Source organism: Myxocyprinus asiaticus, chromosome 46 (assembly GCF_019703515.2).
Source record: "Myxocyprinus asiaticus isolate MX2 ecotype Aquarium Trade chromosome 46, UBuf_Myxa_2, whole genome shotgun sequence".
NCBI classification, from domain to species: domain Eukaryota; kingdom Metazoa; phylum Chordata; class Actinopteri; order Cypriniformes; family Catostomidae; genus Myxocyprinus; species Myxocyprinus asiaticus.
In genome coordinates, this window is record NC_059389.1 from 10,778,880 (window position 1) to 10,794,591 (window position 15,712).

At 38.1% G+C, this 15,712-nt stretch overlaps 1 protein-coding gene across 2 annotated transcripts in view; it reads left to right on the top strand.

The window, feature by feature from the left end:
• Positions 1–15,712, top strand: part of LOC127435988 (E3 ubiquitin-protein ligase znrf1-like) — a 51,957-nt gene that overhangs the window by 24,526 nt on the left and 11,719 nt on the right. For both annotated transcript variants that reach the window (XR_007896316.1, XM_051689853.1), the window contains one exon: positions 9,248–9,343. Coding sequence is in view for 1 of the 2 variants with exons in the window: in XM_051689853.1 (XP_051545813.1) it covers positions 9,248–9,343 (96 nt within the window). In the remaining variant the exon portion in view is untranslated. The remainder of the gene's footprint in view (positions 1–9,247; positions 9,344–15,712) is intronic.

Below are 15,712 nucleotides of genomic sequence, written 5' to 3' on the forward strand. Positions count from 1 at the left end.
TGTAGTTACACTGTTAACCTTACCCCTAATCCTAAACCTAACCCTATGCCAACCCTTACTTTAATCCTTAATTGCTACCCATACCCCCTGTTCTTAAACCTACCTGTACCTCGACCTCAGTAGTAGAAAATGTGGATCTTGTGAGAATTTTGCAGAACAATGTAGTTACACAATAAATACATTGTATTGTATGTATTTTAATGTTAGTACATAGTAGTTAAAGACAACTAATATAAAGTGGGACCAATTTTTCTATCCAATATTAGAGCTATGTTAGATGTATAAACCTGAAGAGAAATATTTTCAATTCTAATTTTATATAGCGCTTTTCAAAATAGATGTCTTTTAAAAGCAGAAATGGTAACAATAAATTGTGTTAAACACAATCAAGTAATATCTTAAGTTAAAATGTAAAGTGATAGTTCACCCAAAAATGAAAATTCTCTCATTATTTATTCACCCTCATGCCATCCCAGATGTGAATGGCTTTCTTTCTTTTACAGAACACAAACGAAGATTTTTAGAAGAATATTTCAGCTCTGTAGGTCCATACAATGCAAGTGAATGGTGACCAAAGCTTTGAAGCTCCAAAATGCACATAAAGGCAGCATAAAAGTAATCCACATGATTCCAGTGGATTAATCCATGATTTCTAAAGCAATCCAGTCAATTCTGGATGATAGCAGACAAAAATAAAACTCCTTTTGATGGAGATATGATGTGGTTATATCTATACAATGCAAGTCAATGGGGTCCAATACGTTCAAGCTCCAAAAAGAACATAAAGGCAGCAAAAAGGTAATCCATACAACTCAAGTTGTTTAATCCATGTCTTCTGAAGTCATCCGATTGGTTTTGAGTGAGGAAAAGGCCCAAAATGTAACTCCTTTTTCACTATAAATCTTGACATCTGCAGGCTCCTTGGCGCAGTCATGATTAGAAACTCAATTACACTTCCTCCTACTTGACGCATGCACAAAGCTCATGTACAGGGTCAAAGGAACTATCCCTTTAATGTTAAAAAACACCAAAAATCAATTTCTCAAAACCTCAAAGAATTTCCCTGAAGCACTTAGCACCCCCTAGCAGCCCCCTGAGGGTCCGCGGACCCTTGTTTGAAAACCTCTGCATTATAGTACAATAATGTGTGACAAGGAGTATGCATATTATACGTTACCAACCGTGTTGGGTGTATCCGATTACGAAGTAATTAGTTATTGTAACGCATTACATGCATTAAATTCTTGTTATCAGATTAGTTACTGACCTTCAATTAAACTAATTACTTTTAAGTACATTAATTGTACTAAAGTAATATGTATAATACATTTAAAATATGAATTCATATGTACATTTGTTAGCGTTTCTGTGAGAGCTGAAGGGTGTGAGACAATGAATGAGGAAATATAGACATTTTTAATCTGAGCAGAAAACCAAAAACTTTTATAGGAAAAGTGATTTAGAAAGTAACTTAAAAGTAAAATAATGAGTAATGTGATTACTTTTTAGATGATATAATCAGTAAAGTAATCTGATTACTTTTTTAGATCAGTAATTAGATATTCGTAGTGGATTACTTATTTTGAGTAACTTTCCCAACACTGGTCATCAATAATATTTCACTTCCGCGATTTAGGACAATTTGCTTTTGTACCGACTGTGCACTGGACCGGAGTTCAAATGCACAGAATCCTAGACCACCTTTTCCAGTGGACTCAAGTACAGTTCACTGGTACATACCTGGAGTTCGGAAAACTGCTTTCACCCCACCCAAATAAGCCGAACTCTGATGTCAAACTGATTCAGGTCTGCACCAAAACCTTAGTGTGAAAGAACCCTAAGGTTTTCAAACCCACATGGGTTGATAGTTAAAGCAAAGGCCAACAAATCAGGCTACTGTATTGTACTGAACTGCGCTGGTAACATGAGCATCAATTTGGACCTTGACAGATTACTAACCTAGTCTTTGGTAATGTTCAGAATGGCATACTACATGCACTATTTTTGCAGTATGTATACTGTGCACAGTATGCAACTCTTGTATACATTCAGTATGGAATGTCCTTCTGCATTTGCCAAAATGTGCAGCATACAGCCAGAGCAGTATATACAATACTGGAATGCAGTATTTTGTGCAATGTGCTCAACTTGACCTTTCACTTCCAGTGTGATGAATGAACCATGGTATGAACTAAAAAAAATTAAAATCTCCATCTCGACTCATTATTTGATTGAATAGCCAAAAGTTTTTACACAAAAAATTCAATATATCCAACACCACTTTTGTATTAAAAATGCAATGAGGTCATGTAACAACACTGTAGCATTCTGCTGTTTTAAACATTTATTATTGCACATTGCATACTGTTTCACATACTTTAAAAAATAGTAGGCAACATACAATATATATACTGCATGGTTAGCAGTACGTTAGTATTGCATTTTGAATAAAAAAAATTTGTATGCTAGAATTGCATTAGTATTGCATTTGTTTCTGAATTGCTTTTGCAAATGATTACTTTTCCTTGCTTTTCAAAGGCTTGATTAGCTGCATAAGGCCCAAAGTTTATAATTTTTAAGATAAAATAGAATTTAATACAGTGCAACACTGCCAGTGAGTCTTGGGAATTTTAGAAGCAGCACTGGCACAAGAGTCTATGTAGATTTGTGACTTCATCTTCGCCTTGGGGAGCAAAGCAAAGACTTTATGCAGAGGTATCATCAAAAATGCATGGTGATCAAAGCAAGCAGTTGATTTTGCTTGAAGAACACGGCAGCTCGCAGGATGAGAGCCAGGGGACACTTTAATTGGCGTGTAGTGTGATGGCTATATTTCAGATCTGAGCAGAGTCACGGAGTGAGAAGATGCTCTCTGAGTCAAGAGCCTGGATTGTTTTTAAGAGGTGAAATTGATGCCTATAACAGTTTTTCGTTAGGGTTAGGGGTTAGGGTGGGGTTAGTCTCATCATAATCAGTCTCATCAAGGTCATGCAGTGAACAACTCTGATAAAAGAAGAGCTACTATATACAAGACCAACCAAAATGAAAATAAGGATATTACCATTACTGTTTTGAAAGTATATATGTAAAGAGTTATAAGAGTTAAGAGTATTATCAAGGTTAATTTCAAGTTAAAGCATCTTTTTGACCATTAGCTGCCCCCTTGACCAATCAAATACACTACAATGGCAATCACACAAACACACACACAAACACACTTGCCCAAACACTCAGTCTCTCATTAGCGCCCTGGTTTGAGCGAGAGCTCATTAAGACCAATAGAGTGTCTAATTAAGCCACGCACTATGAGATCAAGCAGCTGGTCTTCCCAGCAGCCCTTAGAATTCCAATGACTGAGGGTCGCAACTCTATTCTGGCCTCCTTACATAGACTTTTCCCCTCAGGATACCCAGAAAGAAGCCCCAGTCCTGTTTACAAAGGTTCAAGCCAAGCTGCCTGGCATCTGAACTTTATATTAAAGGAGAGTTAACCTAGAAATTAAAATTCTTTCATCATTTACTAACCCTCAAGCTGCTCCAAACCCATATGACTTTCTTTCTTTTGCGGAACACCAAGTCATTTTTTATTTATTTATAAGACCTGGACACTGCTTTCAATGCAATAACAATGAGTCAGAAAGGATGCAAAAGTACAATACTGTAAATTTATAATAAATGTGGTCCATACGACTTCTGCGCTACATTCAAAGTTTTCTAAGGCAGTGGTTCTCAACCAGGGGGCCAGCGCCCAGAAAAATTTCAAGGGGGTGGCAAGATGATAAAAATAATTTAAAATAAGTTATATTAAAATAATCAAACAAATTTGTGTAAATTAAGTTTTAGCTTAAATGCTAAAAAATTCTAAAAATCAAGATGCAGGCCTAAAACGTAGAAAATGACTATCCCTTAAACTTCTGGAATCACAAAATTAATTGTAATTAATTATTTGAATATACTGACACTCCTAAGGTCTGTTCCATAACCTTGCTGTCTCCTGCCTACATAGACAGCTGTCTTCTATGGCAGCATCCTTACTGAAATGATGCCTCACAATAGAGTGATTTGGAACACTCTACTTAGGCGGCAGCTCCACGCATAATTCAAATAGCGCTCGTCATGTGCAGCACACGTGAGACTCAACTCGCAACTGATTTCAATAGAGGTGACGTGATAGGAACAATGCAATACTCTAATAAGCATAAATACGCATAGTACACACACATTTTTTTGACATAAAAAAAAAAATTTACATTTACATTTATGCATTTGGCAGACGCTTTTATCCAAAGCGACTTACAGTGCATTTATTACAGGGACAATCCCTGTAAGTTGCAACCTGGAGATAAGTGTCTTGCTCGAGGACACAATGGTGGTGGCTGGGGGGATCGAATCAGCAACCTTCTTAATACCAGTATTTTATCTATACTTTTCAGTATTGAATGTATTAGAAGTATATTTATAGTCTTCGTCCGCCATCTTGGATTTATTCATCACGGTGCATTCTGGGATCGCCTACCCAGGTAAGGATGCATACGATGCTACCTTAAAATTTGTCCAAAACGAGGTATCTTATATGAGGCAGCATAAATAATACCTGCCTTTTGGAACAGCCTTCGCATCGGGGGCGTGCCTATGATGTCTTAAAATGCTGCCTCCGGAGGAAGCTCACTATGTTTTGGAACAGACCCTTAGTTTCTGGATGGAGGGGCCCTCACATGTTGTCTTGTACAATGGGGGCCCTTGGAGTAACAAAGGTAGAGAAACACTGTTCTAAGGGGCCATTTTTCCATCCATATGGACTGTTTTTCAATTGTTTTTCTATGTAAACGTGTGCTAGATGGACATCATTTTTGCGCCGTGTCTTGCTGTTTTTTCTTTTTAGCATCTTCCAGAGAAGCACCACAATTTTTAGTCACCGTGCCCAGTTAAAGAGAACTTCAACTTTTAAAAACGTGTCTCAAGACTCCTGCGTTCTGTTCCATTTGTTGTGCTTCCTCAAGCTTTTTTTAGACAAAATTACACGTTCAGTATGAACGGCCCCTAAAGCCATACGATAGATTTGTGTGAGGAGCAGATCAAAAGTTAAGTAATTATTGACTAAAAATCTTGACATGTTCATTAGAGTTTTTTCAGTCAGATCTTTTCAGTGAATCGGTTGATCCTGTTCATAGAACTAATCTGAATGTTTTGTTCATGAATTAGACTAATCCGGCTGTTGAGTTCAACAGAGTTCAGAGCAATACTCAGTTTATCAGTGAATTATCAGTGAATAACGACTTAAATTGCTGTTCGTTTCTGGCAAAAATGTATTTTATGACTTCAGAAGACTTGGAAAATGGCATACAAGTTAGACCACATTTATGATACTGTTAAGGTGCTTTTGCATCCTTTCTAAAGCTTAAAAGCTCCATTACCGATTCATTGATATTGTAAGGTAAACAGTTACCAGTTACCAGTTCTTTGTGTTCCAAGGAAAAGAAAGTAAGTTATACAGGATTAAAACAACATGAGGATGAGTAAATATTAGAATTATCATTTTTGGATGAACTGTCCCTTTTAACAATTTTAAAAAACAAAAACCATAGGATATTCTTGCTCTTGGAGCAACAACCCACTGGGAGAAGGTCAGTCAAGGTAATTCATAAACAAGTTTAAGTCTAATTACCTGATCTGATTATCTCACTGTCATTATGGCCAGTTTGGCATGAAAGAAGTCTCTGGTCTGTTTGTTGCTGTGGTGAGCCCATGTTGATATTTTCGGTGCTATGTAATACTTGCAGTAGTAGAGACAGTTGGTCTATCTCACATGTTTGACTCGAGTTCTGTGTGTTGACAGATGGCACCCCATGGCCCCACTTTAGTAGCTTTGTTTCAACGAATTACACCTCTCTGAAGATGGGACATCCCTGTCAGAGTTTTCCACTTTAGTCTTCTTTCCTTCTGTCTCTTTCCATCTGTCCCTAAGGAATGCCTGAAAATAGCAGCCTAGGGAAAATTTGGTCAGCCATCTTCATGGATTCATGGGGTGGGTTTTAGAGGTTGGGGTGTGTGCTAACTAAGTAAAGACTGCACTCTGGAGTTAGGGGGCGGGGAGTATTGAACCTGGGTTATATTGACAGATGGGGCTGTCTTCATCCCTACGTTTACTTTGTTTTGTGTTTTTACTGACTCAGCATTTTATCCTCCTCTGTTAGCCTCTTATTCATAATCTCACTCCATTTTTTCTGGTATGTCTGCCTCTGTTCTTTAGACTGTCTGCGTCTGCTTTCTATCACGGCTTCTTAAAGGGAAAGTTCACCCAAAAATTAAAATTCTCTATTCTTTTACTCACCCTGAACTTTGAAGGTCCAAAAAGCACATAAAGGCAGCATAAACGTAATTCATATGACTCCAGTGGTTTAATCCATATCTTCAGAAGTAATATAATAGGTATGGATGAGAAACAGATCAATATTTAAATCCTTTTGTTCTATAAATTCACCTCTCTGGCCAGTAGGTGGTGATATGCGTAAAGAATGCGAGACGGCAAACACAAAAGAAGAACAATGTGAATGTGAAAGTGTAAATTTATAGTAAATTTGGACCTTGACAGATTACTAACTGGAGTCATATGGAATACTTTTATGCTTCCTTTATATGCTTTTTGGTCCTTCAAAGTTCTGGCCACCATTCACTTGCATTGTAAGGACCTGCAGAGCTGAAATGTTCTTCTAAAAATCTTTGTTTGTGTACTGCAAAAGAAAGAAAGTCATACACATCTAAGATGGCATGAGGGTGAGTAAATGATGAGAGAATTTTCATTTTTGGGTGAACTATTCCCTTTAATACCAATGCTTCTCTCTGCCTAATTTTCAAGACAAAAATGTCAACAGAATCATAACGTTAATCAGAGAGCTTATGCAGCTTATATTTCAGGCTGCTCTTATAGGTCCAGTGACCTGTCTTCAACCAAAAAAAATTATAAACCTAAGCACTGAAATGGTGTAAAACTGCCTTTTGAAACTACTGTTAATTAGATTTTGCAATGCTCTCTCCAAACCAAGGTTCCACATCATAAGCACATTGTCAGCTGGTCTCGGTGGAGATCCAATCAGGTTTTTTTCTTATGTTTACAATTTCTAGTAATCTACCCTCCAAGCAATTGTGATACAACTACCTTTTCAATTTCAAAACTCATTCCTAAACTTGGTGAAAACTGAAAGTAAACTTGTAGTATCCACCCAGGAATTTTACATAACTGTAATTTGCTTGGTTTTAAGTCTTTTCAGCTAGGCCAGACCCTCCTGGTTATTCTCAAATGGAATTCGCAAATCTCACCTTGCCTTGCCTTCTACACAGCCATGCTAACGTGGCAAGATTTCAAATCATTGTGACCATCAATTGATTCATCAAAATTTAGTAAGGTACATGCTAAAAATGGTTTGGGTGCACTGCTGAAAAACATCCCAGCTTAAACTAGCCTAAACTGCTTTGCTTGCCAAAGCTGATCTAGCTGTTTGCCCAGCTTGTCCAAGCTGGTGTTTAGCTGATTTAGCTAGACGGCCAGCTTGTTTAGTGGCCTGACCAGTTGACAAATTCCTAAAAAACCCTAAAACCAGCAAAACAGGCCAACTTGGAGACTACCTAAGACCAGCAGACCAGCTTGGAATTGTTGAAAATTGAAATAGTTTGAACTTTGAGCATTGCGTAACAATGCTTGATTTGCGCTCAACTCTGCGCAAGGTAACACTGTAGCTTAGACAAAGTGAAATGGAATGAAACAGAATACAGAAACATGTTTTTAAAAGATAAAATGACTAAGTTCTGGCATGAAATTGGCACAAGCGGATAGGTTCTTTGAACTTTTTGTCTGTTAGCCAGTCAGCTCTCTCACATGTGATATGTCAAGCCAGTCGGCTCACATGGTGTGAGCTCTAGGTCCTTTGACTTGTAATTGGGTAGCCAATCAACTTTGCCAAACATTTAAATTTGCTCAGTTTGCAAGTAAGCCGGTTTAACTGCAACGTGCAAGTTTTCTCGAAACCCTCCACCTCCACATGTCTAGATCTGTTACATGAGGATTGTATTTTTGTCTAATTTTGCAGCATGTCATACATGCTTGATGCACAATGTCTTGTGTTTTACTAATTGTGCAGCAGCATGTCCATATGCTTAACTCAGTATGTCTGAGTATGATCTAGCAGAAGCAAGTCTCCGTACTTGCTCTGCAGCAGCAGCAGCTTAGCAGATCTAGTCCGCCAAGACCAATATCCTATCGATATGTCATACCCATATTAACATACTAAAACTTTCAGAGAGTTGTCATGCTGAACTGTTTTTAACTTGGCACGGCATCTTAAAAACACAAAAGTTGTTGTGTGACACTCACAAAAATGGCAAAAGACGTCCATCTGAAAGTGGATGGATGTAGACAAAGTGCTTTAAAGGGTATCGATTATTCCAAAATGGTTTTACTTTGCAAACTTTCTAACTGCTAAAGCACAGTATGCTGTCAGCACACTTATTAAAGAACAAACCTTAAAAATCTATTTAAAAAGATCCCCTAATCGACTATTTGGTTGATGGCCGACTAGTCGTCAATCATAAACCATTCCTATCTTGAACTGCTTTATTATATTATAAAGTAGCTTGGCAAACTACACGTGAAAAGAAGTTTCCTCTCAGTTATCAAAACTAACATTGTTAGGTTCAGACTAATCACACACTGAATTCAGCTACAGTACCCCTTTGGAGTAGTCACGCCCCCATCCGGAGATCCCGCCCCTAGTTGGAGGTCTCCAGCAGCTATACCTACTTGAGTTTCCAGGTCAAATTTCTACAGAATGGCACCAAAAGCAAGCTTTGTTTTTAGTTGTAAAATACAGTCCACAGGAATGCATATTTTATTAACCACACAATCTTACCCAAACCTCAACCCCTAAACCTAACCATCATTGGATTATAAAAGTAATTGTTGAGTAAATGTGAGTGTTTATGTGAACGTGATGACTTCCTGGTGCCCATGGGACAAGAACCTGTGTCTCTGAGGTTGCTTATTCAACACACTACCAGTAGTGCTAGAGAAAAATGTCTGATAAGGGGTTGGCACTTGTCAGTAATTCAGCTGAATGGGGTTGATTTAAGCGTACATGAATTTTCGGAAGCAAGATGCTGTGTGATCATGTTGGCTGGTTATGTTAAAATGAATCGGCTCTTTACTGTCAGTGGATAAACAGTTCTGATGATGCAGCTTTCTGTCTCTTTTCCAGGATTTAAGTGTCCCGTCTGCTCCAAATTAGTGGCACCCAATGAGATGGAAGTTCACTTTATCATGTGTCTGAGCAAGCCCCGCCTCTCCTACAATGGTAAGTGACGCCTTAACTTACCCCGCCCCTTTTATTTCCCGACACATCAAAATGGACCCTTTTCACATACTGTGAAGATGCGTTAATTAGCAGTATAAATTTAGCTAACTTTATATATATACAATTTTTTAATTATTAAGTGTAAATTTTGATTATTATTCTTTATTTTAATAAAATGGAGGTTTTAAATACAGCTGGTGAGAAAGTGACAGTCATTTTGGTATCTGTCTCTCTTCTTACTGCTGTAATCCACCACTTTCTATTTTTTAATTTTTTTTCCTCTTTTAGAAATTCATGGGAATATACTGTAATAGTGGATTTTTGCTGGATCTTTTGCTGTTGGATCAAATGGGAACGCAAAAATAATATTTATTAATATTTATTCATAAATAATAAAAATCCGCTATAGAAGTTGTAGTTTACTTCCACATTCCAAACCCATAAATATTAAAAGGGTCCATTTATCACCTTAACTTTCCATAGTGGTATTTCACCTTTTTTCTTTTTTCATTTCTCCTTTTTTGTCCTCTCATACAGTATTTTGTTGCTGTATCAGTTTATCTATTCTTTTCTTCATTTCATTCTTCAATGTGATTCTATTCCAGTGCTGAAAAGTGTGTGTGAACTCGAAACGACCCCTCATCTAGGCCTCTCTCTCTCTCACTCTCTCTCTCTCTCTCTCTCTCTCTCTCTCTCGCTCTGTTAAACGTTGGAATAAAGCAAGGTGACTGCTGTAAATGATTTTTGCCACTGGTTCCTTTTACCGTTCCTTCCCTTTCTCTCTTTTTTAATGCCTTCTCTCTCTCATTTACTGTTTCAGGGCAGCTTTCTGTAAAACAGAATATTTTGTGGAAAATAATGTACTGTAAGACGTGACTTGATTATATTCATTGGGTTTTGCAATAGCAACAACGTTTTGCACATCCAGATTACATTATAACACATTATTCGGCAAGGAATGATAGTGATCAGAAGCACTAAATCACCATAAATTCAGTCAGCATGTTTACATGCGTTTACATGCGTTTACATGCTACAATCTCATTTTCTACGTCTGTTAGTCCGACTTTGCAAAATCGGACTGATTTCAATCGGATTTATGCTTTTACATGACATTTTAAAAAGACAAATCATTGTTTTAGTTTGACTGAAATCTAAATTTTAAAGTGCATGTAAACGTACTGAGTGAGAATTACATCAGTCAGCCTATACTGTAGCTTTACAGGAAGATAGCACACATGACATAGTTGTAGTGACCCGTTGATGTGTGTAGTCTCTGCTTGAAACAGCTGTGCTGGGTTGGCTAAAGATCTGATGACTGTGGCTAACTGACAGCTACCTGACTGAGGGGCAGCGGTCCAACCCAGCCTGAACTAAAGGTGACCTGTGGTGCCACACTTACACACACACTATCACACACTATTTGACTTTGCTGGTTTGAGTTCTGAAAGAGGGAGGCAAACAGTAGCAAGTCATTGAAAATAAACAAAATGGTTATTGTCTTCCCACAAAATGTATCTTTTTCTCATTTAACTAAAGGAATAGTTCACCATCATGATAGTACTCATCATCATGTTCTCTCTCTCTCTCTCTCCTCTTCAAGTTAGTCACATAACTGACACACCAGAACACACTGCATTTAATCTTATTTCCCATAATTCACTCTGTCCCCATTGTCAGCCGAGGCCAGTGACAGCCACACATCAGCAGATCTGCCTGCTGTAAAAGCTACTATGTGTGAATATGTTTGTGTGAATGCAATATGTACACATTGTTTGGTTTTTGATGCCATGGACTGAGTTTGTGCCCACCAGCCCTCCATTTCTCTGTGAACTCTAATTCAACCCACTCTCTGTTGATCCACGCAGGGAAATAACCCAGGACTAATGCTAGACCTAACATTGGACTAACCCTGAACTTATACATGTTTTGCTCTCAGGGAAGATTACTATCTTATAGAGTATATCTGCATGAGGGTGTAAGAAAGTGAGATCCCTCAGATTATAATCTATATCCTCCTGTGCATTATCCATTTCCCTTTTTGATTTGTAACGAGTAACACCACAAGCAAAGAAAAAAATCATTTTTTCTAGAGCAAATTGTTTCCCTAAAAATATATGTCCACATATGTGGACTGCGGGACTAAGTTACATTTTAAATAATGTCAAGTTATAGAAAGTCTGATTTTTTTAATCTAATTGTTTGTTATATTTCCAGGAGTGTTGATTATTCATGTTTTTGAAACGTTACAGATATTACATCAGAAATAAGCATAATTAATTCTGATTCAAAGTAATGTCCAGCATCATTTAATCACTGCCAACTGTGTTAAAATAAATTTATATTAAATTAAGTGATAAATTCTGAATCTATGTATTGTTTTCATTGTCCCATGTCTGCCAAACATGTTGAGTGGTCCAAACATCATCTGCAGCCTGAAACTTAACTTTGGGCGGATTTTAAAAGGGAATGCACTTCACTGCATAGAGAGCTATAGGATGCTCCCTTGCTCCCTATTTAGTGAATGATCTCTAGTGTGCTGTCTGTCTGCACTGGTCTCAGAACAATTCAAAATGCACCTTATTTTCATCCTAACTCGATATAAAGCCTCTGAAAGCAAAATTGTTCAGCTTTTGGACTCACTGAATCAACTTTTGAGGGAATAATGTCTCAAAATCCACGTATGTGGACATCATGTTTATCAGCATGCTGACGTCGAAAAATGAATGCATTTTTTAAAGTGGGATATCAACCTAACTAGAAATGTTATTCTTTACACCAAAGCTAGTTTCAATTAAAAAACTTAAAGAGGTTTCTGTGGTGATAGGGGCGTGGATGAGCGATGTCTCTGGAGAGCGAGGCCAGGAGAGACAGAACGGTAAGGATTGACACCTGTGGGAAATTATCTCTAACAGCTGTTTGTGTTTGCATTGAGAGCTAAAAGGAATAAAAGAGCAGTCCAGACCGCCGGAGGAGAGAGAGCGCGACACATGAACCTGGCTGTGTGTGATCGGCTGTGCTGAAAAGCATTAGTGTGTATGTATACTGAAAAGTATAAGGAATAAAGACTCACGTTGAATTGTTTATCCGGCTCCCACTTCCTCCTTGAAAGAAAGTTAGAGAATTGTCACAGTGGTGCCAAAACCCTGGATTAGGAGGAAGAAATGCTGTCATGGATTCCTCACCACTGGCAGAAGTATTCAAGACCCTCGCTAGCATCAACCAAGCACAACATCAGTCTCTGCTTTACCTGTGCGTGGAACAGGAGCAGCGGTTCCAGGCGCTCTTCCAGGCTCAATCAGAGGACCGGCAGGTACCACTGAGCTTGGTGCACCAGGAGGTGTCTTCAGCCACGACCCCAGACCCACCTATGGCCATGCCGCACGTCACGCTTGCCAAGATGGGACCTCAAGACAACCCAGAGGCATTTGTCGAGCTCTTTGAGCAGACGGCAGTCTGGACTGCTCTTTTATCCCTCTCAGCTCTCACTGCAAACACAAACAGCTGTTAGAGATAATTTCCCACAGGTGTCAGTCCTTACCGTTCTGTTTCTCCCAGCCTTGCTTTCCATAGACCTCGCTCGGCCATGCCCCCATCACCACAGTTTCTTACCAGAGGCAATTTTGTTGGCTCTTCGCCCATAGAAGTGCTTCACAGAAATCAGCGTCATGTTGTTGTGTCACATGACTCAGTGCACCAGAAGTTTAACCCTTAAATGTCAATCTAGAGTCTTCAGTCGGTTTAAATTAATTTAAATTATGCTTCACGTATAGCAAAGCCAAAATACAACATCCATGCATGTGGACGCGGGGTTGAATGAGGATATATACGAATACCAACATATCAGTGTTTCCTGCACCGCTACTCAGCAGCCTGCAAATCAATTGAATATTTTAGCTGAGTTCTAAACATGAAATCTGAATTGAATGGGAAAAAAAGACTGTGCACTACAAAATAATACAGAAAAATTAAACAAACTACATGACTTTCTATTGTATTGTCATTACTAGCTGCATGCAAAAATGAATGAGAAGAATGAATGAGATTGAATTAATCAGGTGAACAAATTTGCAAATCAGTTTGAATTAAAGTTTTGTCTGAATCATTCAGACAACTCACTCAATTGGTCAAATCGATTAATGAGTTGACAACTCACTGACTGAATCGGTTGGATTGATTGCTGAGATGACAACTCATTCACTGAATTGGTTGGTTTGACTAAGTTAACAACTCACTGGATTGGTCAGAAAACTCTATTTACTGTCTGGTTGATCATATTAGCCTATGACATATAGATAAATATTCATAACAGAGTAGACATACAGTAGTTCAGCTTCAGTTCTCTCTGTACTACATATTTATAAAATATATATATAAAAAAAGTTTTTGTAGAGCTGTCGAAATTAATGTGTAACGCATGCAATTAATTCAAAAAGTTTTGAAAGTCTTAATCATGATTAGCGCATTTGTCAATTTTCACATTAGATTCTGACATTTTATTCAGCTCCGTGTGAGTGCTGAACACTGGTTGGAATATGGCATAAACTTTGCACTGTGTCCGGGGTCAATACAATGACGCACACAACTCAAACTCAAACAACAGTGATTCCATATCAATGATCAAGTGATGGTGAAAGGACCTCTTAACCGTATTTTTTTTTTTTTTTGTTGTTGTAAAAAACGAACCCAGATGAGACTTGTGATAAGCTGCATTCACATAAACCGCTGGAGTGAAGCATCAGCATTTCCCAGGCTTCGCGTTCCAGACTATTCGGACGAAGTACTCTATCATTACGTGCAAAGTGCCAGCACTAAAAACAAAACAAGACGTTCTCTGTAAGTGCTTTTCATGTGGAGTTCAAAGCAGCAAATGATGTAAATGCAGCTTCACGATTGCTGTAGCAAAGTGGATAGCCACTGTTAATATTGTGGGGGATGAAGGTTTAAGAGATTTAATACACACTGCAATGAAAACGCAAACTACAAGGACTAGATATTTTTAATTAGTTAACCTCCCACTTGGGATTTACACTGTGGAATGCTTTGTATATGTAGTCAAATTTCTGCACTTTCAAAATCAGTGGTTAGTCGAATGAATTATGAGAAAACATGCGATTAATTGCTATTAAATATTTTAATCGACTGACAGCACAAATTTTAGTCCAAACTGAATCATTATGTTTCCCTTTAGGCCATAAGGCCATGAAGAAAACCTCAGTGTAGCTCAAGTGTTATTCTGCCCTTTCAAATACTTTATCTCACTCCTCTTTCTCTCTCTCATTTCCCCCTCCCCATCTGAGAGCTAAATTTAACAGCAAGTATTAAAATATCATCATGCCCTGGCTTGGAAAAGATACATTGGTCAGCTCACATGGGTCCTTTCAGAGTGTGATAGAATCACACATGGCCTTGCACACAAACATAGACACACAAAACTGCTACCAATGCAGAAGTGTTACCATTCTTGGGCCATACTAAAAAGCACAGGCACAAATAGATAGCTATTCAGTGGAAGGAACCTGAAACATGATTACACAACAGGCCCGGTTCTACAGGGGTGCTAAGCACGATCTAACAAGCGCTAGAGCACCCTCGATTGAACATATTACCCTAATAATATTGCATTTGTATTGGCGAACACACACACACAAAATTCCTGCATCAAAACTAATAAACGTGTATGATCTTGCAAATCAGTGTGTCCTAATTAGCAGATGCAGCATTCTGCTTTCATGCCTCCAATGTACACATGAGCATTTGATTGGTTAAGACATGCACTCACGCAGAATTCGTAACGGAATTATTTAACTTAATTCACCGCCTGTTGCTTTCGATTTCTGCTCCGGGATAGAGCGGCCAATAACTGCTGGTCTAGGATCAACTTGATTCTTTTTCACTAGATTTTTACTGTGCTGTAATTCTTATAATGAACATTATGAATCTATTTAGTTACAATGGCTGTTCGATTGAAATGAAACCTTAACAAACCTTAAAGGATTAGTTCACCCAAAACATTTTTCATTTACTCACCTTTAAGCCATCCCAGATGTGTATGTCTTTCCTTCTTCAGCAGAACCAAAATGAAGATTTTTATAAGCACATTTCAGCTCTGTATGTCCATACAATGAAAGTGAATGGGTGCCGTGAGGCTGCTGGCTGTTTGACGGTCCAAAAGTCATATTTAGGCAGCATAAAAGTAATCCACATGACTCCAGTCGATCAATTAATGTCTTCTGAAGCAAATCGATAGGTTTGTGTAAGAAACAATTGATAATTAAAACGTTTTTAACTATAAATCATTACTTCCTGCCAGTTCTTTATTGCTGTTTGAAATGACCTAACTCTTGTGTCACATATGTTCTTCTGTTG